The 23,456-nt window shown below is 38.8% G+C and overlaps 1 protein-coding gene across 1 annotated transcript in view; it reads left to right on the top strand.

The window, feature by feature from the left end:
• Positions 1 to 20,343, top strand: part of kcnab1a (potassium voltage-gated channel, shaker-related subfamily, beta member 1 a) — an 87,927-nt gene extending 67,584 nt beyond the window's left edge. Inside the window, exons 4-14 of the mRNA XM_034701541.1 lie at positions 5,869 to 5,948; positions 6,819 to 6,863; positions 10,023 to 10,067; positions 12,169 to 12,212; positions 12,339 to 12,425; positions 15,589 to 15,674; positions 17,249 to 17,369; positions 17,686 to 17,780; positions 19,169 to 19,289; positions 19,816 to 19,904; positions 20,084 to 20,343. Coding sequence (XP_034557432.1) covers positions 5,869 to 5,948; positions 6,819 to 6,863; positions 10,023 to 10,067; positions 12,169 to 12,212; positions 12,339 to 12,425; positions 15,589 to 15,674; positions 17,249 to 17,369; positions 17,686 to 17,780; positions 19,169 to 19,289; positions 19,816 to 19,904; positions 20,084 to 20,173 — 903 coding nt within the window. The 3' untranslated portion in view covers positions 20,174 to 20,343. The remainder of the gene's footprint in view (positions 1 to 5,868; positions 5,949 to 6,818; positions 6,864 to 10,022; positions 10,068 to 12,168; positions 12,213 to 12,338; positions 12,426 to 15,588; positions 15,675 to 17,248; positions 17,370 to 17,685; positions 17,781 to 19,168; positions 19,290 to 19,815; positions 19,905 to 20,083) is intronic.
• Positions 20,344 to 23,456: the final 3,113 nt, after the last annotated feature.

Genomic DNA, 23,456 nt, shown 5'->3' with positions numbered 1-23,456 from the left:
TTTCATTCTAACACAGTGCTGTCACAGTTAACCTTGATCAGACAGTTTGCTGGCTGACATAGCTGTAATAACCACAGGCTCAATCAGCCTACAGCCAGTTTCTGTGTTTTATTCCTCCCTCACATGTCATAATGACAGGGCTGATTTTTTTTTCTCCACATAAAAAAGTAGCAGCCTTTCCAAACCCATTTCATGTGGTGATTCAAGTTATTCAGACTGACTCAGATTTCATGCTGTATAGGACAGAAAAGGGGCACGCTGAGTGTCAACACATATACATACACGTGCTTTAATCCCCTTTACATTCACACTGATGAATCCTATGTTCTGATGTTGCCTCTGGGGTCTGGGCGTTGCTCACCACATATGTACACTCTCACAGTGACACTCAAGAATAAGAGAACAAATCTCACTCTAGGGGACACAGAACCTGGGAGGTTATATAACAGTATGATTTTTCTTACTGTAAGGCTATGAGCCATCAGCTCACATGGAACACTCAAAGCTTAGCACCAACTTTCACTGCAACAGTCTAAGAGTTGACAGTTCAATGTCACTATTATAACCAATTCCAGCAAGCTTTGGCACCAGCAGCTGAGATTCGTACAAAATATTCAGGTTGACTTTCCCTCAACCTGTTTCAAACACTACATTGTTGACTGAAGATTAGATAGACAGATAGATAGACACACAAAAAGAGGATCATTGCCACCAAAGGAAAAAAAAGAGAGAAGCCAGTGCAGATGGAGAGCCTCAGCTGACATGCAAACATAAAGTGATTCCACAACAGCTTCAGTGCCACCATCACATGCAATGCTGTGGGGTTAAAAAGTCCTCTACTGTCCTGAATGCCCCACATCCAATGTCATTGCTATTATAACAAACATATCCTGAGTGGCTCTCAGGGTCTGTGACCTTAGTAATAAATGCATGACAAGTCTGGGACCCGAACACACTTACTTTATAAAATTTGTTTAAGAGCTGCACTTTCTCTTTTTCATTTCTGATAAGGCATGTTTGATAAAAAGGAGATCATTTCTACCTTTTGATCAAGAAGACACCTCAGATTGTTTCTCAGAGTTTTGTTCTGCAAAGAAAAGAGTATCTGTGCTCAACAACTTAAGCCATCAGAGGACAAATTTGACATTTAAAGAAATATAGTTTTTCCCTGTAGAAGAACAGGAAGACCCAGAAGAAGTTTATGCGTCTGTGTAAAGCAAACGGCAACCTACGGTCTTAAAATATGAACCCATGTGGTAGTGCTAGAAACTGCAGTTCATCGAACATCCGCTTGAGGCTGGCTGCAGAAACACCAGAAACCACATACATACCCATTCGAAAAAAGACGATCTTTGCAGCAATAATAAACATGTTTAAAGCCTGGTTCAAAAAATGGTTTAAGTCTGAGTTGCTAATTTCTCTATTGGCACACACTGTACGGGGGCTGAATTTCTTTATACCTCAGGACTTCTGAGGATATCAAACTTACGAGTTTTGCCCAAATAAGGACATGGCTGACTTGATTGACAGGCTGGCACCCTGTAGCTGTAAGCGAAAAGGCTAAAGGCCCGCCTCTTTACCTCACACTAGCTCGGATGAAGTTTGGTTGTGTTCAGCATTACCAAATATGGCTCCCTCCGTGGATTGATTTCAAACAGCCTTAGGGTGAGGTCACGGATACTAAGTCCATTTTTTAGCAAGGAGGTTGACGTAAACATGATGACTAATGTATTCATACAACTTTCCAAAATTCAGAACTGTTTCCTAAACGTGCACCGTATCTCAAGCCACTCATTTGTTCATAAGCTTCTGGTGCTACAGTTTTACATGTTAGTAATCTTTGCAATTGGGAATCCGTAACAACTATTAAACTAATAATACTCTTGTTTGACTTTTCAAAGGGGCAGGAAGTTTGTCTCACTTAGCTAGGGTTGTCTGGGCAGTAAGCACATTACCAGACAAAGAGCTTGCAAGAGTGATGGTGGGATGCAAGTTAACATTGCTTGCTCATTGAAAAAGGCCAAAAGTGGATCCATACATCATAAAGTGAATTTGTCTTGTTGATGTTCACTTTGATGCAGGGAGTGTGGAGGAGAGGATGCAGTGCAGCCATAAAATCATCTTAGAGCTGTGTGGGTAGAATGTAGGAGGCTACCACAGCCTTGATTCTGGGGTTGAGAGAGAACAAGTTTTTATTTTTACTATTACATGTGTTCTATTCTGCTGCACCTTTTCTGCCCCAGGACAAAAGTAGCCCAAAGTTCAGACTCCTGTCTATTTCTGCAACTTTATAATGACTCAGCTGAGGTGCATTTATCTGTGTACTACAGACTGTTCTCCACCTACAACATTAAAAGAAATGCACTATTTAAAGTCTGTGGGTCATACTCAGTTTATCCAAAATGGCTTAACCCATAAATAGTAATTTATCTATGTAAGCACTGATGCTTAATCATCAAAAAAACAGTTCAACCTTGTGAATGTCAGCATAAGCCCTTCATGACAGTGACTGGCCTTTGGTATCTTTTGCGACTCATTGTGAATAAGCAATCACCAAAAGCCAAACAGTCACACTTTGAAAAATGACTTGACTTGCCCTCATCGTGGATCTCTGTCAGTGTTGTCTGTCACTTCATCGTCTGCCTGAAGCTGTTGTCAGCATATTCCTCATCTTGCCTTACCCTCCAAACATGCATTAATTAACGTGGGTTCTTAAATTCTCACCACTTTTTACTTAACTCATCAATGCAGGGCTCTCTAACCTTTTATTCACATCCTATTTTGTCCAAACTCTTATTAAAAATCACCCTCCTGTGTGCCCGAAAGTTGTGAAAGATTCCCACTGCACTCTGCAGAGACCAGTTGAAGAAAAAGCATGCTGTTCTTTTCTCAGTCATCCCTTGTTTCCAGTTCTTTCCCTCCTTAACTGACCCGATCTGTCTCTAACCTCTTCATTATGCTGCTCTGTTTCTGCACTCTGCTCTGGTTGCCCTAATGGCAGACGGGGTGCTCAGACTGAATGCACTATTTAGAAATGTGGCTACTGTGCTCTTATTTTCCTCCCTTTCTGACCATTCTGAGAAGTGGATGTGCATCAGATAATGATGCAGGTTTTAAATATGAATGACTTCAAAGCTATACTACTGGCCAAGCATGAAAACAGATATATTATTAGCTTACTTCTAGAGGGAAATTGGACTGAAAAATAGTCATTTTTATTGAAGGGATACATGTACTTCCCTTGATCACTATAGTGAGTACTGGCCTTGTTATGAAAATAGTAATTAGCAGTGATGTGACGGATCCTTGCTGTTCTTCCAAGGTTATAAAAAATTGGACGTTTCCAACATCATTTAGATCCCCTCAGTACAACTCATGTAGTCATATACAAAATAAGAGCCCTGGATTAAGACCAGTATTGTCATCGAAGATATTTTTTGTTAACTTTCAATTATCTTACCATTGCAGATTTGGCTCTTTATCAATCAATCAATCAATCAATCAATCAATCAATCAATCAATCAATCAATCAATCAATCAATCAATCAATCAATCAATCAATCAATCAATCAATCATTCAACCAATCAATCATTCAACCAATATATCAATCAATCAATCATTATTCGTACAACGCCAAATCACAACAACGTTAAAATAGCAGGTCTTGACCATACACTGTGTTAAATTATTAACAAAGACCCAACATCAAGACAGCATAAGTTCCATTTGCCTCTTGAGACAGGACTTAGTCTTATCTCGTTCACCATGAGCATTGCACCTCGCATTATATAGCTAGTTACAGTGACAAGGAAAAACTTCCTTTTAACAGGCAGACACCTCGAGCAAGATCCCGGATCCTGACCAGGAGATCATTCCAAAGGAGAGGTGCCTGATGACTGAAGGCTATTTGGCGCTCATGTAATCAGTGGGCTTATGTGTGGTGCACTGATTGGATATAATAAAGCAATGACTCTGATTCCCTAACCTTCTGCACCTCGGTTTATTCTGGAACAGACACAAACAAACATAACCTCAGTGTAAATATTACAGTCCGCACGAGCTCTTCTCCCACAGTGGAACTGTACAAAAGGGGAAACAGTAACTTAACATTTAACATGGAACAGAAACTATAAATACAGAAACAAAGATACCTGGCGCTGACACAGACAGACAGAAACTCCATGTACATTTTAAAGCTTGAAACAAATAAAATAAATAAACTGGCTCAGTGACTGTTATAAAAACTCCCTTTTTAAGTCATATGTAATTTATGATAAAAATAAATGTATAATAAAAGAAAGATAATAACTTGAAACACACCTCTCCCACTGTGGAACAGAACAAAACACAATGAAAAATACAGGTGCATGTTTGACCCTGTTACACTTACATGCAAGTATTCTCTGGACAAGAAAGGCCATAACTATTTTCATAATTGGTGCCATTTTTTAAGAATCTTTTTTTAATTTTATGTCTTTTATAAATGTTTTTTTCTCAGCATTGGTTGTGCATCAGTCTAGATTCTGGTCTTTTCTGTTGTTTTGATGTATTGCTCTCTGTTAGAGTTCAATGTGTATACATTATTTAGTGAAGTTTATCGTTGTTGTATTAAATATATCACAAAGGCTTGGACTGCTGCCTAGTTTGAGCTTACAGCAGAGAGAAGGTTGAGACAGAGTCTCAGAGGACAGATTATCTAATTTTTCTACACCTCCACTGTCTGCCACCACTGAAACAGAAACACATATACACACACACCTGCGAGCACGCGTGCGCACGCACGCACGCACGCACGCACACACACACACACACACACACACACACACACACATGCAGGTAGGTTTTTTTTGTGCACAGACAGACGGACAAACAAATTCTATGCACAAACTTGAACAAAAACAAACACAAACTATGTGTGTCCCAACACACGTCTGTCCACACACATCTACAAACCAATTCCACTCCACAGGGAAATGATGGCAAATTCACTTTAAGCCCCCTCATAAGAAAACTCAGCATGGAGAAATTGGACCTCCTACTGATGATATATGGTCACCATATCTGAAATAGATGAGGAAATATCACCTCATATACCACACACACACAAATACATGCACACACACACATTTATACAAAGTTTGAGCACTTATTAACAAAAAAGAAATGAGTTGACACTGCCATACATCATGGAGACAGGCCATTTGTCATCGCTAATTACACTGTGATCCCACTTTGTCAATAAAATCTGTACTTCAACAGACTGAGCACAAGCACACACACACACTCTGTTTGAGTGTATGGGTTCAAGCAGATAACTTGAGAGCTCTACTGCAGCATTCTCACACAGGACATATTGCACCATGTACAGTATCCAACACATCCCTTGCAACAGGGCACTGTCTTTTAGTTTATTGTGCTGCTGACATGAGGGTTGTAGTTATTCTCAATCAGAAGAAGTTTCCCCCGCATACAGAAATCAGAAGTCTTTACTGTATGTGTGTTGCACTCAGTTGTTCACATGGAAACTGACAGAAAGAGTTATGCCGTCAATATCATGATGAATAATGCAAAGGTTGTGTTTCTTTTCTTAGTGTGGATGTTTTGTCTCTGTCCTCTGTCCCTTCAAAGGCCTATAGGATGACTTGAGTTCTACACCTCTACTTTAGTCCGCCTGCACTGCTTCGAGAACATTTTGACATTGGGCACTTCAGCTGTGCAAATATGTTGAAATATATATGAAAGTTATAGCAATTCCACAGTTCTACTGCTCTTTCATTTTTGTTGTTTATTTTTGAGGATAGATGTTTAAAAAAGAGATTTTAAGTTCAATAAATTATTCTGTATGTACATGTTGTGTGTTTGTCCAGGTTGCAGAGCAGCTAATGACCATTGCCTATGAGGGAGGAGTCAACCTATTCGACACAGCTGAGGTCTACGCAGGCGGCAGGTGGGTATCATGTGAACCTCTGAGATCATTTGCAGTTCATCTGAGCTCAATAACCTGTTCATGTTTCAGTGTGATCAAGTGCAGACATCTGGTACCTCTGTAGAAGTCTTTTTAGCATGCATGTTTGATTTGATACAGATATGATAAGATTTGATACACTAAGAAAACAGCTGAAACAGTGATCAGCAGTCTTTATTGTGGTGTAATTAGTGCACATTCATGCTCTTGCCAACATATGAGATTGGATGGGTTAATTTGACCAAAAAGATATTGATGTGCGAGGCTGCACTTCTTGTAATTGTTGCTCTATGTGTAAAATATCTATTTCTATGCAGTCTTTTAGGGCCATTTTTCAGGGTTATTTGATTGTTGAGGATTTTTTTTTTGCTTTGAAAGAGTCATGAAGCTGTAACACAGTCGGCAGAATCAGACTGATGTCTGAGTCTATAGAGAATATCTTTCAACCTGTGTCAACCTTATTGGGGTAAATAAGAAGATTACTGTCATTTTCCAACCTTCAATAAGTTTAAAAGTAGTATCAGGTTAAGAAACCTACTCAGTGTCCATTGTTTTTGATCATTCTTCTGTTAAAATAACCTAAAGTGGAGTTAAGATGTGTTTCCTTTTCAGCATCTAGCAGAAAAATGTAGATAAGAAAACACACTTCATCATAACCTACTATCACATTACAAATACGCCTGAATGCACCAATACGTTTAAAGCTTAATTAAAGTATTTTCCATCATTTTTATGGACAGGAGGGTTGTTCAGTTGACTGGAAATTAATTTATGAGGTTGATATTGTAGAGGTATGCTGAAAGAATTTAAACTGCAAGTTCATAATGGCAGCTCATTTATATTGCCTTGCAGGGCCGAAGTTATTCTTGGAAACATCATCAAGAAGAAATGCTGGAGGTAATGGTGACATACGTGTGTCTGATGGCTTCATTACTGTCATGTAAGAGAAAAAGATGGATGTGTGTGTGTAGTCTATAAGTGGCAAAGTGTGTTGTGTTGTGTGTGTATGTGTGTGTGTGTGTGTGTGTGTGTGTGTGTGTGTGTGTGTGTGTGTGTGTGTGTGTGTGTGTGTGTGTGTGTGTGTGTGTGTCTAGGTGTTTGTATTTGTTACATTGTGGGATCTGAAATATGTTAGCCCACTCATTGTGTGGGTACTGATATTTTAGTGAGGACCAAAACCCTGGACCCCACGAAAATTAACTTAAATTCAGTTTAAGAAAGATCAAAATAGTGTCCTGTGACGTTTTCAGGGTTTTCCCCACTTTGCACATATACCAGCATAAGTGTGCTTAGGTGTGTAGGGGAAGTAACTCAGTATCCGCCACTAGTGGCAGAGGGTGGTACTCTACACATACTGTACACGCACTGGGTTAAAATATGCAGGGGCATGCAGCCATCTTTGATAGAGGCTACCTCTTTTAGCTGATTAGCTGCTAATAATAAGCTAATTGTAACGTAACTTAAATAATAAATTCCAAAGATAGTGTAATAAGTACCAGTACTGAATGATAATACAGGCTTGTTGTAAATGAAGTGACTGTATATTATCAAACACTCTTAATGGTGACATACGTGTGTCTGATGGCTTGATTACTGTCATGTGAGAGAAAAAGATGGCTTTGTGTGTGTAGTCTGTAAGTGGCAAAGTGTTCTGTGTGTATGCACTGCAAAAACTCAAAATCTTACCAAGTGAAATTGTCTTATTTTAGTCAAAATGTCTTCTCCCACTTGATTTAAGATACATTCATTTAACAAGTAACATTTGGGCGAGATAGAGGGACTTGTTTTAAGACATCTTAAATATCTTAAGTCAAACAATCTTGAAATGATCTTGTTTTTAGTTGTAATTTAGAAGAAACAAGTTTTATTTTACATTTCATACATTTTTCAAGCTGAGATCTTATTTGTAGAAGACGGATAATCTTGATTTAAGACAAACCCTTCACTTGATTTAAGGAAATGCATTTCATTGGAGAATCTATCAGAAAACAGCTCCATTGATAAAAGATAGAAAGAAAGAAAAAAAGAAAAGGGTTTTTTTTTAAAGGTGGGTTACAGTTTTCAGGCACTGTTTCTTCTAAATCAGATCAAAACATATATCCTCAAACTACATGCACACAATGAAACACCTACTTTTGAGCATAGCTGGCTTATCCTAAAAAACAACATGACTGAATATTAGTTTATCCAGCTAACTATGAGAGGACATTATATCTCAAAATGCTCAAATTAAACTTTGTAATCTTATTTCAAGTACAAGATGGTCTTAAACCGAGAGAAGTGCCGCTATAATACAACTCAAATTAAGGTGACTATATATCTCAAATGAAGAAGTTGATAATTATTCGTGCAAAAATCTTTTTTTGAGTGAAATAATACTAATTGTTAACATTCCTGTCTTATTCTGAGACACTACGATTTGGTGAAAATATTGATTAAAATAAGTTTTCCCTGCTAATTTTAAGATCACAGTTTTCTAAATCTTACCAAGCAAATTTTCACTTGTTTTATTGGCAGATTTCTTTGCTTATTTCAAGGTAAAAGTACCTTGAAATACGTTTTTTTTCTTGTTTTTGGAGGGGCATTTTTTACAGTGTGTCTGTGAGAGAGAGATAGATGTAATGTAAAGACAAGACAAAGGGACAGTAATGACAGTTTTTTTCTTATGGTGATTGCAGCTACATGTTTTTAGCATACTCAAACACATACACTTCTACACACATATTACATCACATAACAGCAGCTTGAAACAAGGTTAGAGTTAAAAAAAAAAATCTTGAAGGCTTTTCCAGTTTCTATTAATTTTCAAATATTCCCTTTATGAAGTTCTTCAAATATATTTTATTATTGAACCGCTCTGTTGTTAAATCAGGGAGGAGAGAACTGTAGCATCAAAGGCTCTACCTTATGGAGCCTCAACATCAGCCCCTCCTTAAGATGTCTATGCAAATAAGCAATTCCCATGAGTTATTGCAATATGCAGCTGAAGCTTGTACAACCTGAAGGCCTCTGTATCCTCGGTATTTTATGAAGTCTGGCCTCAACACATAAAGTTTGTTTTCATCAACTATTTAGGAGTTTTTATTTGAGTCAGGAAGGGGCATAACAACCGACTAAACCACTGCTCATGAGTAATAGAAAACCCAGATGATTTAATTTGATTTGATTTAACAAAATAAACAAGCTATCATCTGAAATATCAAACATGTTAAAATAGTCATAGTTATCACACATTCTTTGAATAAGCTGACTGTCAACGCCAGCTTCCCTCGGTTATAATGAGGTATGACGTATCAAATTCTTAATTTGCAGTCTTATTGTGTCTCTATGCCTGGAGCGCCATGTTCTGAGCTACATCATACCAGTAGGCGGTTTGTGCTGGTGCAGTAAGGGCATACTAAACTATTTCCGTCTGTGAATGTCATCTCGACTTTAGACACATTTGTAAAAGAAGGAATGGGCAGTGATGGTTTCTGCAGACCTTTTGACCAAAAGTTCAGAATGTATTGTTGAAACTATGAGCAATGAGGCACACAACACAATACTGCCTTCATTTTTATTTTTTTTCCAGTCGTGTTCAGTTGTCACATACTCCTTTGGTATAGATTTGTCCCATGACTCAAGCCTGCAGATGCTCACTGTTAGATATTCCCACATTAAGTTAGCTGCTCTGTAACAGCCACTTAATGAAAACTCGAGCTAGAGAGGTAACCAAGCATAAGACATGTAATGATAGGATGTCAACCAAAGCTCCAAAGCAAAATGTGGGTGGCATATTCACACCTGCTGTTGCACACATTAGTGAAACAGTTTAAGGAAAGAGTGACGTTTACTTATATTAGACAACTTGAACTAGCTGTGAGAAAAAATCATTTTAGTTTTAGCTGAACAGCCAAACAGAGGATGAAGGAATACATGGTGGAAACTAGACTTGAAATCTCCAATTGATCTACACAGTCACTTAAGATGCACTGAGCAACCACAATGTGTTATGTAGAACTCATTGTGCTGCATCCTTCTTCTCCCTCTCTGTATTGTTTCTCTGCACTTTCTCAGGCGATCCAGTTTGGTCATTACAACTAAACTCTACTGGGGAGGAAAGTAAGTAAGAAACTCTCTTAACTGTCATTTTCATGCCAGGAGGCAATGTGTGAAATGTTTATTAAGCTTTATTTGAGATGAAGAGTGTCAGTGGAGGAAGGGGGAAAAAAATGGTGCTTTGTATCCCCTATATATCTTTGGCTCGTTGTTCTCAGTATGAACATTCATTAATGCACAGGTGAATAATTTGTCCTTGTGTTCTGCATTTACATTGATGTTCTATCTCTAAAACAACAACATTGAAGCTTTCTAACTCTTCCACTTTCAAGGGTTTATTTATGCCACTTTTTATGGTAATTTTTCCCTGCAACAATCTGAATGACATGACACATACAGTTACTACCAGTGGAACCAATTCTTCTGCTGAGTCACACTACTGTCTAAATATAACAATGGATGATACGTCTCTGCCTCTTTTGTTATACAAAAGTGAAGCCAAAAAAATCATCCCACCCCTGGCATCCCACCCCTGCTGCTACCTACCAAAACACACAATTAGCTTACTAACAAACTATAAAGATCCTTAGGGGTGCCACAGTCTTCTGTGTAAAATGACTCTTTTTAGAGGTTTTCTACCGAGCTACTCCAGTACTGCATTGTCATAATTCTGGGGGGGTCCCAGAATTATGACAAGGGGGGCATGGCACCGATTTCACTACCATCAACGGTGTTACATTCTGCTATTGCATGGATTTTAGACTGTCATCACACACATTGGTTTTTCTACACACTTTTTTGGTGAAGTGCACATAATGACTATTTGCCTCCTTCAAAACGCACGCACGCATGCACGCACGCACACACACACACACACACACACACACACACACACACACACACACACACACACACACACACACACACACACATGCACCTATAGGCTGTCACACTCTCTGGCGGAGACAGTCCACCTGGGTCTTGCGATAAGGGGAAAGTTATTCTCTCCATTTCAGAGCATTCCTTCTGTGAGGAAGAGTCAGTCCTTTACATCTCTCCTCTGGAGTTATGGATGAATAATGATGCTGAACAGTTGAAAGCGCTCTGACCCATTTATATAAGACAGCATAATATGCACACTCACATGTCTTCACCTCCTGTCAGGGTCAAAAGATGAATCGAAATTATTTTTAGTTTGCTTGGACAACTCTATCACTAGTTATTTTATATGATCTACAGAGTTATGTATATATTAGGGGTGTGCTGAGATGTCATCATCTGTATCTGTATAAGTATCTGTTCAACCAAAAAATGATCTGAATCTATATTTGCATAGAAAGCCAGAAGTGGGTGTGGCTTACACCAAAATTCTTCTTCTTTTTCTCTGTTTTTACCTTTTTTTTTTTTTTTAAACAATTATCAGAACATATGAAAACAGAAATAATCAAATTGAACAATAGATTAAAGGAAGTCATATTAATCCTGGAAATACAGTTTTTTCTTCAAAGCATTAGATTGATTTACAATTGTCATATATAACAAAACATATTTCTATATCCTGCTTAAACTGTTACATCATATCTGTTAGGGACCAAGCAGTAAGGTACAGGACACAGGCATATTTTTTAAAGAAAGGTGGGTTTTATTTTGCCTAAATGAAGCAAACCAAATCTCCAAACCAAAATGATAAGAATTAGGTCTTTAAAAGAGGTCAACTTAACATAAGTCAAATAAACACAACAAAATGTATGGTGTGAACTAAACAGACCTGACACAATGAGACAAAAAGGGAACTTACTGTATATAGTGGTTTGGCCAAACCAAGATTAACTCAAGGGGTAAACAAAATGGACACTAAGTTAAACTAAATTCAAAGTAAAACCAACTAAACCTAAAAAGCCCCCCATGACATCAGAGCCCATGGTCTGCTCCACTCAGCTGGCTTTAGCATATAAATCCTGTCCACCCTTAGCCATGCCTTTTATTCAACCAAGGAAGTACTACTCCCCCCATAACCAGGTAACACTGTGTGGCTCCAGCCATCACAATAGCCATGGTAACATCCCAGTAACAAATGACAGCCTTGACGAAAGGGAATAAATATGCAAACAAAATATTGGAAGCTCGTTTAGCTCATGTCCTGCTTGTTTTTTTGTCCCATCAGAGCAGAAACAGAGCGAGGACTGTCAAGGAAACACATTATTGAAGGTAAGAAACGCAAACTTAAGACATACACTCAATAAATGTGTTTTATAACTGCAGCAAACCTTGTTTTTATTTGATCAACTCCACCTCTGTACCAAGTCAACTGGCACACCTCCCTGTGTCTCTCAGGTCTCAAAGGCTCTTTACAAAGGATGCAGCTGGAGTATGTGGATGTAGTTTTTGCCAACCGCCCTGACAGCAACACTCCCATGGAGGGTGAGTCAGCCAATCAGGCCTCATCACTCATGATACCTAAACATCAGGTGGAATCTTTTGTCATTAGTTTATAAAGAATGTTGAGTGGGGATGTTTTTCCTCCTGCAGAACCTTTTTGCTTACTGACATGCATATTAGTGGTGCATTGGATCCTCCTAATCTTCAAAAGTAGTTGTGTTATCTTTCATTCTACAGGTACAGTGAGCACTCTGTCAACATCTTATTAATTAGTGCTGAAGCCAAATCAATAAGGACATCTGAGGTGAATTACTTTGCTTTGCACACAACTTTTCCTCTTCTTCATTGGTGCTTTTAGCTTATCTGGATTTATAGGCAACCTTTATTAATCTAAATAAATCAAAACTGAACTAAAAAGGAGTAATGACAAGATAATTAAAGAACGAATGGCCTTACTTTGACAATTTGCCGATTATTGTTAATGAAGAGTGAATCCTTTAACAGCATTAGGTGATATTGACAGGTATAATTTGTGATACTTTGGTGGCCCTGTTGAACTTGCAGCAGATATTAATAAGATATCGTACAATCCAATGTACTTTTCCCTGTCATCTGTACTCTCTGTTCATTTCCTGTGAAATTCCACCAAGCCTGTGATCTATTGGCCCTCCTTCCTCAAAACGTATTGCACATTCGCTTTCTCTTCTTCTGTCTCTTTTTGTTGTTTTGCCAGGACATGAGGCTTTCAAGTGGGCATTTAAATGTGCACTGCATGCAGGGTGCATAATCACAGCATGCAGCTGGACCTATGGCAGGAGGGCAGGGAGAGGGATGCACTTGAAGACACAATTAAGAGACAGAAAATAGGCAGTAATGTTTATGTGTTATTTCCTTTGGCGGGATGGTATTTAGTAAGACATCTGTGCCCCAGGCTTAATCATTACTTACAAACTGAAGGGAATGTTCTTCATGATCTGAAATTACTCCGCTGGGCTTTTATTTACTTCTCTTGCCTTGACATCTTTACACCTTACACCATTACTAACCTTTTCTTTTCTATCAGCGTTTCCTTCAACCCTCTTACCCCTCATATTCTCTTGGCTCACAAAGAACCAGTTAAGCAGAGTGAAATACAAGGGTCCTGCCACAGTGAGGGATTGCAGTATAATTGGAGTGAGCGGAGGGCGATGATGAACAACCTTAATGACAGCACTAATCTGAGTTTCTGTTGGCTCTGACTGCACGTTGGCTCTTGAAGGCAGCAGTGTTGGAGCTAAGTGCTTTATTAAAAATGCAGCAGCTTGAATGTGATCAGATGAGCTGTACTATGTGAGCTTGTAAGTTTGTGCCCGGGTTGTCAGGGAGAGTTGAGGAGGTGTCAGCAGGTAGAACAGACTTGGAGAGGTGGGTGGCTTTCACAGAGTTTTTTTGTGTGTGTGTCATGAATGCATATATAAAAATGAAACAAGATTAAGTTTTTGTGAAGGCCACTATTTATCCCAGATCTTTTCTTTTACATTTTCATGACTTTTAAGTTTTTTTTCTACTTTATTTTGAAACCTCAGAGTAACTTGGCACCTGAATCTCATTGTTCCTACCTCATTTTTCCTCCCTGCTTGACTGCATTCTGGGTTTCATCCATCTCCCTCCATGTCCTTGGCATAGTCTTTTGATGGGGCTCGGCTATTGTTGATTCAGAACATGTTGCCACCTCTGAAAAAGTCGCATCAACCTTGTGCATGATGTTCTTTGTGCTTATCTTTCATGTGAGAAAGAAAGAAAGAAAGAAAGAAAGAAAGAAAGAAAGAAAGAAAGAAAGAAAGAAAGAAAGAAAGAAAGAAAGAAAGAAAGAAAAATCAGTGTAATGTTGAAAAAGTATTATTTTGCATCTTCCACTGAAAAGTTTCTGTTGGTCACTTTTAAAATTAGTCTTCATGCTTTAATACACCTTTAGAGTCAGACTGACAACCTGCAGTGACATTCTTTGGAAAGTTACACAAAGCTAAAATTATAATTCAGATAAATGGGATCCTTTATGCCCATTCTCACTAATTAAGTAAGGGATAATCTATGGTTAGCATGTAGTTATGGAAAATAGAATTCCGGCAGGGTGGACAAGACCCCTCCGCTTCCCGCCAGAGTCTTGCCCAGCCTGAATATCCTGCTTATTACCTGGCTACTATCTTAAAACACAAACACAATGGCAAAAAACATTGATTAAAAGATAATTTTAATGATTTAAATGGGTTTATATATACAGTTTTTAAGAAATAGTCCCAGTGATTCGACTGCAGTGTTAACGTTCCATGGTGATGGTTTCTTATCTGCCTGTTGCAGTCAATTTAACATTAAAGTGTCCTCTGTCAGCTCTCCTTCTTCTCTGAGCTCTGCAGTTGACATACCTTTAAAAATAAACAATGCAAAAGTCACAACTTTGAACACTGATGTTATCATCACCACTGCTCATGATTTAAGTTTGTTTGTAGAGATAGGTAACTCAAAGTTGCTCTCACCTGTTTCGCTCGTGGCTAGAAATGCTGGACAGGATCCAAGATCTAAATATCCATGTTGTTTAGCAAGCCGCATTAGCATGCTAACCGAAACTAGCATTTTTAGCCACATTGTTTTGATGCAAATGGAAACTAACCTCACCTTACTGTCTATGTTGTCAACAAGCAGAAGCAAAATGTGTCAGAACTCTTTTTTGCGGATTGATTTGGCATGGTGTGTGATCAGCTTGCCTCTGGTGTTGCTCATATTAGTGAAAGTTAATAACCGTTGTCAAGGGGTTTTGACCAATTAGAATCAAGCATCTTACACAACCGGAAGATCATTAAGAAAGCCACAATAAATTCCATTAAATTTTTCAACTTAATTTTCAGTGCACTTCCCTGAATGCTCCAGGTAAGAAGGAACAATAAGAGGAATGTCGTTGTCTTACAACAAGGTTTTCACTGTGCGTTTTCTCAGAGAGTTTCAGGACAAGCTTGAAGGACTGGACAGTTTTGCTCTATGAGTTTTGAATGGGTTTTGGGTTGATCCATCAGGGATGGATGTATTTCGTTTGTTTACATGCATGAACTAAAAGTGAAAGTTTGTAAAGTAATTTGTAGAGTAATTTGTCTGTTTTTTTTCTGTACAGGCTGGAATCATTAGATGTTATGCTGCATATCCAACTTATCTAGGTTTATGTGTATCTCTACAGAAATCGTTCGGGCCATGACCTATGTAATCAACCAAGGCATGGCGATGTACTGGGGAACATCTCGGTGGACAGCCATGGAGATCATGGTAAGTATGGAGAGGAGTCATAATTAATTGTAGCTACAACAATCTTTTCTATGATCAATAAATAAGGAATAAAAAAAATACTCAGTCAGATCTCTAAGTTGATAATTAAACTCTGCTATAATATTTTTCTGAAAAACACCTACTACAAGGAGAAGAATAAGTGTTAATTCCAGTTTCAAGTAACGCTAACACCTACTGTTGCCTCAGACAGTCAGAAGTGAGGAATGATGTTAATTAATTCTATGCAATTTAATGTCAGGGGAAAAGTTTCATGCTGTTTGGTAGATTACATCTCTTATCCCACTGATTTGAATTACAGACAAAATGGTCTTTGATGAAAGAAACCTCACACCATAACATTTTATTTGACCTAACTGATGAACCAATGAACCATTTAATAAACCAATGAAACCGTAGTTATGGTCAGTTGGTTTAGCAGCCTATTACTTTGTACCGTCTTGGTCACATTATTTTGAAGGAAAAATAAAAGGCAGTAAGAGGAAAATGGAAACTTGGACTGTGTGAAAGCTTAAGGATAAACAGGTGTTTGCAGGAAGAGTTCCCACAGAGGCACAGTGGTTTCCTCAAGCTTCTGTCTCTTCTCCTGTCAGAAACAATTTTCCTCCTGCTTCAACTCTCACGAGAGTGTGTATGTTCATATATACATATAAACATTGTGAACCCACAGTAGATTTATAAAATGAATATATGCCCAAAGTGATATCAAGGACCTAACACCCATTTTCCCTCCCTCCTCTCTCTCTGGTGTCTCCATAACCTTCCCTCCCCCTGTTTGCACAGCGCGACGCTGACATCCTCTCTGTGCGATCAGGGAGAAAGCGAGAAGATATCTTTGTAGAACACAAGCCCAGATGAAAGCTGTGTAATTTAGATAGCATCAATAATGAAGGGGGGTAAATAGGGCTTCTCTGTGTACGTGACAAGGCGGCAGCACTGTATGCACATACACATACATACACACTTTGTACAGACACACACAGATTGGAAGCTTATGTCATGGGTTGGCAGCGAAAAAGGGCAACATGTAATTTGTAAGTTGAACGATGGCACCAACATTATCCCTGTGTTACGTTGATTAGGTTACCCCCCTCCAACTTCTCTGTCATCCTGACATGTGTTCCCACAGCAGGAGACCTACAGCATAAAAGAGCTGGGACATTTTTAAAGCGAATCAACCCTGCACATTACATGCATGCATATATGTGAATCTGTGTGTGTGTGTTTTATCTGGCATGAAGGGCATATGGGAATCCAGATAAGACAGTATGTAATGAATTTAGAATTTGATGTCCTGGGGAGTTTAGTAATAATAATCGATTGGATTACGTACTTTGAGCCCTGAGTTTGGATTTCTAACACACTCCCACAAGCTGATTATCACCCCTCTACCCCATCTGCTCTCTGAGTTGCTCCTATTACTGAGTCCTGAGAATCTTTCTCGCCCGCTTTTCCCCCCTGTTTTTCATATGTTCAAAGAATAGCAGAAAAAAAGAGTAATGTCATATCCATTAATTCTTGTCCTTTTTCTCCATTCTCTTCTGTCTTGTCTCTAGGAGGCGTACTCTGTGGCAAGACAGTTTAATCTTATCCCCCCAGTGTGTGAGCAGGCAGAGTATCATCTCTTCCAGAGAGAGAAAGTAGAAGTTCAACTGCCTGAACTCTACCACAAGATAGGCAAGTATCCTATGTGTCTTTGAGTTGTGTAGTTCTGTAAGTTAATTATTTTGGGGCATTTTTTGTCCCAAGAAAAATCTCTCAGTTTGTCTTGCATGAGTAAAACTACGGAGTAATACATTGAACAGATAAATACAGTCTCACCTCTTCTGTTGCTCATTTCCTCTGAGTTTTAATCATTGGATTTGTTCTCATCTTCTCATATATTTTCACTGTCTCAGCGCTGTTCTCGCACATTTCTTCACACATCTCAGCACTTTTAGCGCATCTTAATAAAACTCCTCCTTTTTACCCACCCCGGTCTCCATGGTGACAGGAGTTGGGGCCATGACGTGGTCACCACTGGCATGTGGCATCATCACAGGGAAATATGAAAACGGCATTCCTGAATCTTCTAGGGCCTCTATGAAGGTATGCAATCAAACTTTGTCATTAGAGTACAGCAGTAATTGTCAGAAAGTACAAGTTTATATCAAGAGCAATGATTCAAACTTTGCAAGTTAAATTTTTTTGAGTGTGGACATTAGGCAGGCTATTAAAAAGGGACCAGATGAGTTATTCAAAGAGGCACCATAGGAAAAATTGTATCATAAGGCAAAAGTCATTTGGTTCCCAACATTGGACGGGCTATGATCACTGCAAAAAAATAATTTGATTAATTGTTGCTCATTACTTTGGTCATTAAAGTCTTACATTACAAGTTATACACTCATACATGTGAAAGCAAGTGCAGTGACAGTATTCCTTCCCTATTTCATGATAGTGTCCCCTCAAGCGAAAAATTGGTTGTTCCCAGCTTTTCATTTCAAAGTGTCCTTGAGCAGGACATTGAACTCCACAGTGCTCCTGAGTATTCTAGGCTATAAACTGGATTAGCTTTTACTGATGGGCACTTTACATAGAATAGGCATGTAGTGTTATGGTGCTTTGAGTGGTTGAAGACTAGAAAGGTGCTCTATATGAACAGTTCATTAAAATTTACCACTGGAATATCCCTGGATTAGGTTTAATTTATATACTAATCATTCCAGCCCATCATTGACCTCCCTTTTTTCTGGGTCCAGTGTACACAATCTTTTGTTGTAAGAAAATCCTGGAATAATACACACTATACTGCTGATGGTTACTCTTGATTAATAAAATATGTTTGGGGGATTTAATTATAGAGAGAAATGGTTTAAAACATGGGCAGCCAAGTCTGGTGTTATTGCATATAACAGGGGTTCTCAAACTTTTCAGACCGTGACTCTCAAAATACAGGTGCCAAAGACTTGCATCCCCCACTGTCCCTCGAAGTAGATCCAACATAACACAACGGTCATACTTCATACTAAATTCAAACGCGGTATGCAGTAGGTAGTACCTACTGCCTAGTAAATTCTTAGGTAGTATGTAGCAGGTTGTTTCGAAAACAGCCCTTGTTATTTAGGATCTGAAATGGTTATACAAGCTACAACAATGATTGAACACAGCTTTCAAGGAACTCTTGTTGAATTCAAACCCAGCCCAAACACTACAACAGTGGCCCTGGTACTGCATGTGTAAATGAAACAGATCAATAAAAGTCTTTGTGATATTAATGACCAATTGAAGGCACGACAGTAGCAGACTAGCTGTCTTTTTGCAGTAAATAAGATGACATTATGCTTTTCATCACGACTCACAGCCTCAATGTTTTACACATGCCTGCTACCTATTTGATCCAGCTCCACAATTTGATGTTGCTTTGTCTAATCTATTTCTCTCAAGGACCTTCTTCTTTTCTAACTGAGTGTGTATTTCCTCCTTTCTCACACCAGTCATATCAGTGGTTGAAAGAGAAAATAGTAAGTGAGGATGGAAGGAAGCAACAAGCCAAGCTGAAGGAGCTGAACCACATCGCAGAGCGGCTGGGCTGCACTCTGCCTCAGCTGGCTGTGGGTAAGACTCTATTCACCACCTAAGAACAAATCCTGTGAAAGCAGCCTTAAACAGCTCTTTGAAAATATAACTGCTCCCAGCTAACAGACAGAAAGCTTTTTTATGGAAGCACAGATTCAGATTATCCCACACAATGCCTGGGTTTGTTTTTTATTCGTCTCAAGGTTTTGATGTTCCCTCCAGCTTTTAAAGATTACACCGACTTTTTGGTGCACAACATTGTTGTTCATCAAGGACAAAATGACTGAGCTGCCTGGAGGTAGAAGTAAATGCAGCCTGTTGTTTCAAAGATTACTTTGTAGCTTGTCTGGCAGTAATGCAAGGTTTACAATTGGCAGTAAATTGTATTTTTAAAAATACATTTTTTTAACAATTTAATTTGTGAAATATTCTCATGTAGACTCAAGCGGAGCAACTGCGGGACAATACTGAAGAGTTTATTTGTGGCCAGTTTTGAGACAATAACAAGCAGAAGTGTGCCATCAAGTGGGCACCATGTGAACATAAACCTTTTTTTTCTCCCCAGCATGGTGTCTACGGAATGAAGGAGTGAGCTCAGTTTTATTGGGAACGTCCAACCCTGAGCAACTCACTGAGAACCTCGGGGCCATACAGGTGGGAACATGCAGGGAACACACACTGTTTCAACCTGTTTCTATAACAAACATCTGTTTCTTCAGCTGTAACCAGCTCAGTCCTCCAGCTTTATCAGTCTCAATATCTAAATCGTTTTTATACATCCAGCTTTCTTTACTTGTTTTTTTTCCTTCCCTGTATTCGTTCCTTCTGCCCAGGTCCTTCCAAAGATGACGTCTCATGTAGTGTCTGAAATTGACCACATCCTGGGCAACAGACCGTACAGTAAGAAGGACTACCGCTCTTAGACCAGGCTGGTGGACTAAGTAGAGGTCAGCCTATCTGCTTTCCCAGCTACTTAACCATACTGCTACCATGGACCTGTAGTTCAAAGTTTTGAGTCCATGGTTCTGTCCTGGGAACCCCACTCAGCCTCAGCCCACTTCAGCCTGGAACTATAAAGCCTTGCTAAGCCCAGCCTTGCATACCGTAACCTCATCTGTAATCTCGAGACATTTCTCCCGATTTTTCAGATCAGCTCGACCAGGTTCATCTCAGGTCCAGTCCAGATCAGCCAAGAGATGCTTAGCTCAGCTTTCAGCAGCCTCAAACAAAACTTAGTCCACTGCAGTATATTAAAAGCACTGGTCCATTTGAATATAACTATGCAGAGCTTCTTTCACATGTCACAGCTCAGATCCTGCGCCATTGTGACACATTCAGGGGTCTCATTAAGAAATCCAAGCAGGTTGATTGATAGTTTTTGATAAACATTCACTTAACTGTACTTAATTACAGCTTGAGCGGTACAGAATAAAAACATGCGGAAGTGTTAAAAACTTCTGTGGGGGATTTTTACCTGGTTTTGATTTGATTTTCAAAAGCAAATGAAACCACCAACGATAAGTTTGAATATTTCAATAAAATTATATTTAACAGGTATTGGTTTCAAACACAAATCTTGACAATGGGTGATACATTATTTGACTATGAAAGTCAGCCTGATTGGCATTTCTGTCAGGAAACACTCCTCACATAAGAAAAGATGAGTAATAAAAAAGAAGTGATGCTCTGTTTGCAGAGGTCGCTAAAATTGAAACAACAAAAACTACAAATCCCTCACAGGAGCTATAAAAGGAGCAAACGTGCCTTGCTCAAGGGCAACTTGCTATCAAATTTCCATGCAACATTTTTGTTATATGTTCTCTTTCAGTGCTCATTTTCTCATATTTTTGTTGACTCAGCACTCTCAAGCCCCCATCTCTGAAGTTCCAGACTTCCACTGATGAGTTTGATTTGAGCACAAAGTCGAGATTGAGTCCATAATCTTTCAACCATGAGACTGACTGAACCACAACCTAACACATCAATTATGACACCTTCGATTTTAAAATTGAGTGGAACCTTCAGAAATGTGACATTGAGAAGTTTCAGTTTCATGGACAACCCTGGTGTCAGTGCTTTCATTTAATCGCTATGCAGTGCAGCAAACAAGATTACCATATGAGCTCAATACTTTCACCTCTTGTGTCAGAGGAGCACACTCAAGTCGTGGGATAGAGCCACTCACTTCTTTTCCCATGAAACATGAGGTTCAGCAATGACACATTGGCCTGCTCTATGCTGCTATGAATAGACCCCAACAAGCCAGTTTCCTGTTAGCTTGAATCAGCTTTTAACTACCTACCAAATGTACTCTATCTCCTATTTAGTATAGCACAGAATAAAATCGAGTAGATGATATGTAGGCTGCAAATCCTGAGTGTATTAACCAACAGATGCATGTGTACCCAGCTATAGTGTGCCTCTTTTTTCTTTTCTACAAAGGGCAAAAAGCAGAAACAAACAGGATGGAGTTCATTTATAATTCCTGCAAGCTTGGCTGCTGTCACTGACTGCCCATAAAGCAGAGAAGCATTGGTGTCAGTGGGATAAGGACTTTGAGAGTAAAGCATGTCGCCCCCTTGTGGACTGTTTGCAGAACCACTGCTCTGCTACACTAGATTACACGAGAGAGAAATATTGCTTTGTGAACAACAAACAAGATGAATACTCTCACGAAAAAGATGTTTGATTCCTTTCTTGCCTGTGAACTGAACCTGCATGGCTCATTGCCTTAATGAACCTTGCAGAAAAAGACTATAATAAATTGACCTTGTGGCTGGTCATGGTTATATCTGCAAAAAAATGCTTCTTAATAGCACAAAAGTATTTGGGATGTGGCAAAGATAACAGTATTTATTTTAGAGTAGTTAGTAAATAATAAGTTTATTTTGACATTTTGAGATATGTTTTAAGAAATATTGGGATGGTACATGTACAGAAAATGTTATAGTATACCTTGTAACATAAAACCATGAAGAAGCCTCTCTTGCATATGAGAACTTCACTGTACTGTATGGCTAATATATAAATAAGATGTAAATAAGGTTATTTTGTTGTTCCTCTGCAGACACTCTTCATCCCATCCTCCTCCTGCCTGACTTCATATTGTTACAGAAGGCAGTTTGTACCCTTAATCATAAGTATACTCATACTTCCGACAAAGGGTCGATTGTGTTACTTGTTTTTGCAATGGGTATCCAGAGTATATTATCTGTATTAACAGTGGCATTATTTGAGGAATGGTCTTCTGTGAGTGAAAAGCTTGTTTAATGTTCATCACTGTCATTGATACATATTCTCCAACATGGCGTCTCAGCTCTTAGAGTTTATGGCTGTTATCTTTGTGTGTTGTTGCTCTTGTTATTCTTCCTCTGGAAAACAAGCCATCACAGAGATCTGCTGAAATGATGGCCAGGTTCTAGTTTAGTCACTGTTCTGTCGTTAGGATAATTGTTGGCTTGTCGCATAAACACGCTGCGGATTTGAATGCTCGGAAAATGTATTCTACTGTCAAAAAAACCTATGCATATTACACTAAAGCATCATCAATCAGCAACATTTGGCTCATTGATCATTTTAAGAAGTGTAGCCTGTGATCATGAAAACAGTTTCTTCCACTTAGTCACCATTGGAATGAAAACCATTTTCTTATATAAGAAAATATGAAAAACAATTTTATACTCATTTGACTCTACCGACTAAATGTGGCCAATATGTGCCCCATGTATCACAAAGAGATTGGCAAACAAACTGTGGATATTTACTTCACAGTGTGTCTCCTTGGTCAAATCACTTCCTTTACCGAAAGTCTTCATGAAGTTGACTCTGAATGTGCAATAAAATGTAATGTAGTTTTTGCACAAGTCAACACGTTGCCCATCATTGAGACTAAACAGTGACTGATGGACCGTGGCCTGCCAGTGTTTGTGGAGGCCGCTCCACCTGACAGAGTGCCTTGACTCGAGTCCCGCTACAGGAAAAAAAAAAAAAACATTCAGGGATGTCTTTCATTATGAGTTGTTAAAATGTCTTTGGAAGCTCTTCTACATACACAATGGAAATAGAACAATATGTAAGCAGATTATTAATTATAGGATTACCTCCAAACATCAACTGAAAAACATAAAGCAAGACCCTTACAGCAGTTTGTGTAAGGTCACTTTTGGCTTACAGTGAATTATACAGTTTGTTAAATTGTCTGAAATC

The sequence above is a fragment of the Notolabrus celidotus genome, chromosome 14 (assembly GCF_009762535.1).
Source record: "Notolabrus celidotus isolate fNotCel1 chromosome 14, fNotCel1.pri, whole genome shotgun sequence".
NCBI classification, from domain to species: domain Eukaryota; kingdom Metazoa; phylum Chordata; class Actinopteri; order Labriformes; family Labridae; genus Notolabrus; species Notolabrus celidotus.
The sequence above is the reverse complement of the archived record's forward strand: the minus strand, read 5'-3'. Positions and strand labels throughout refer to the sequence as shown.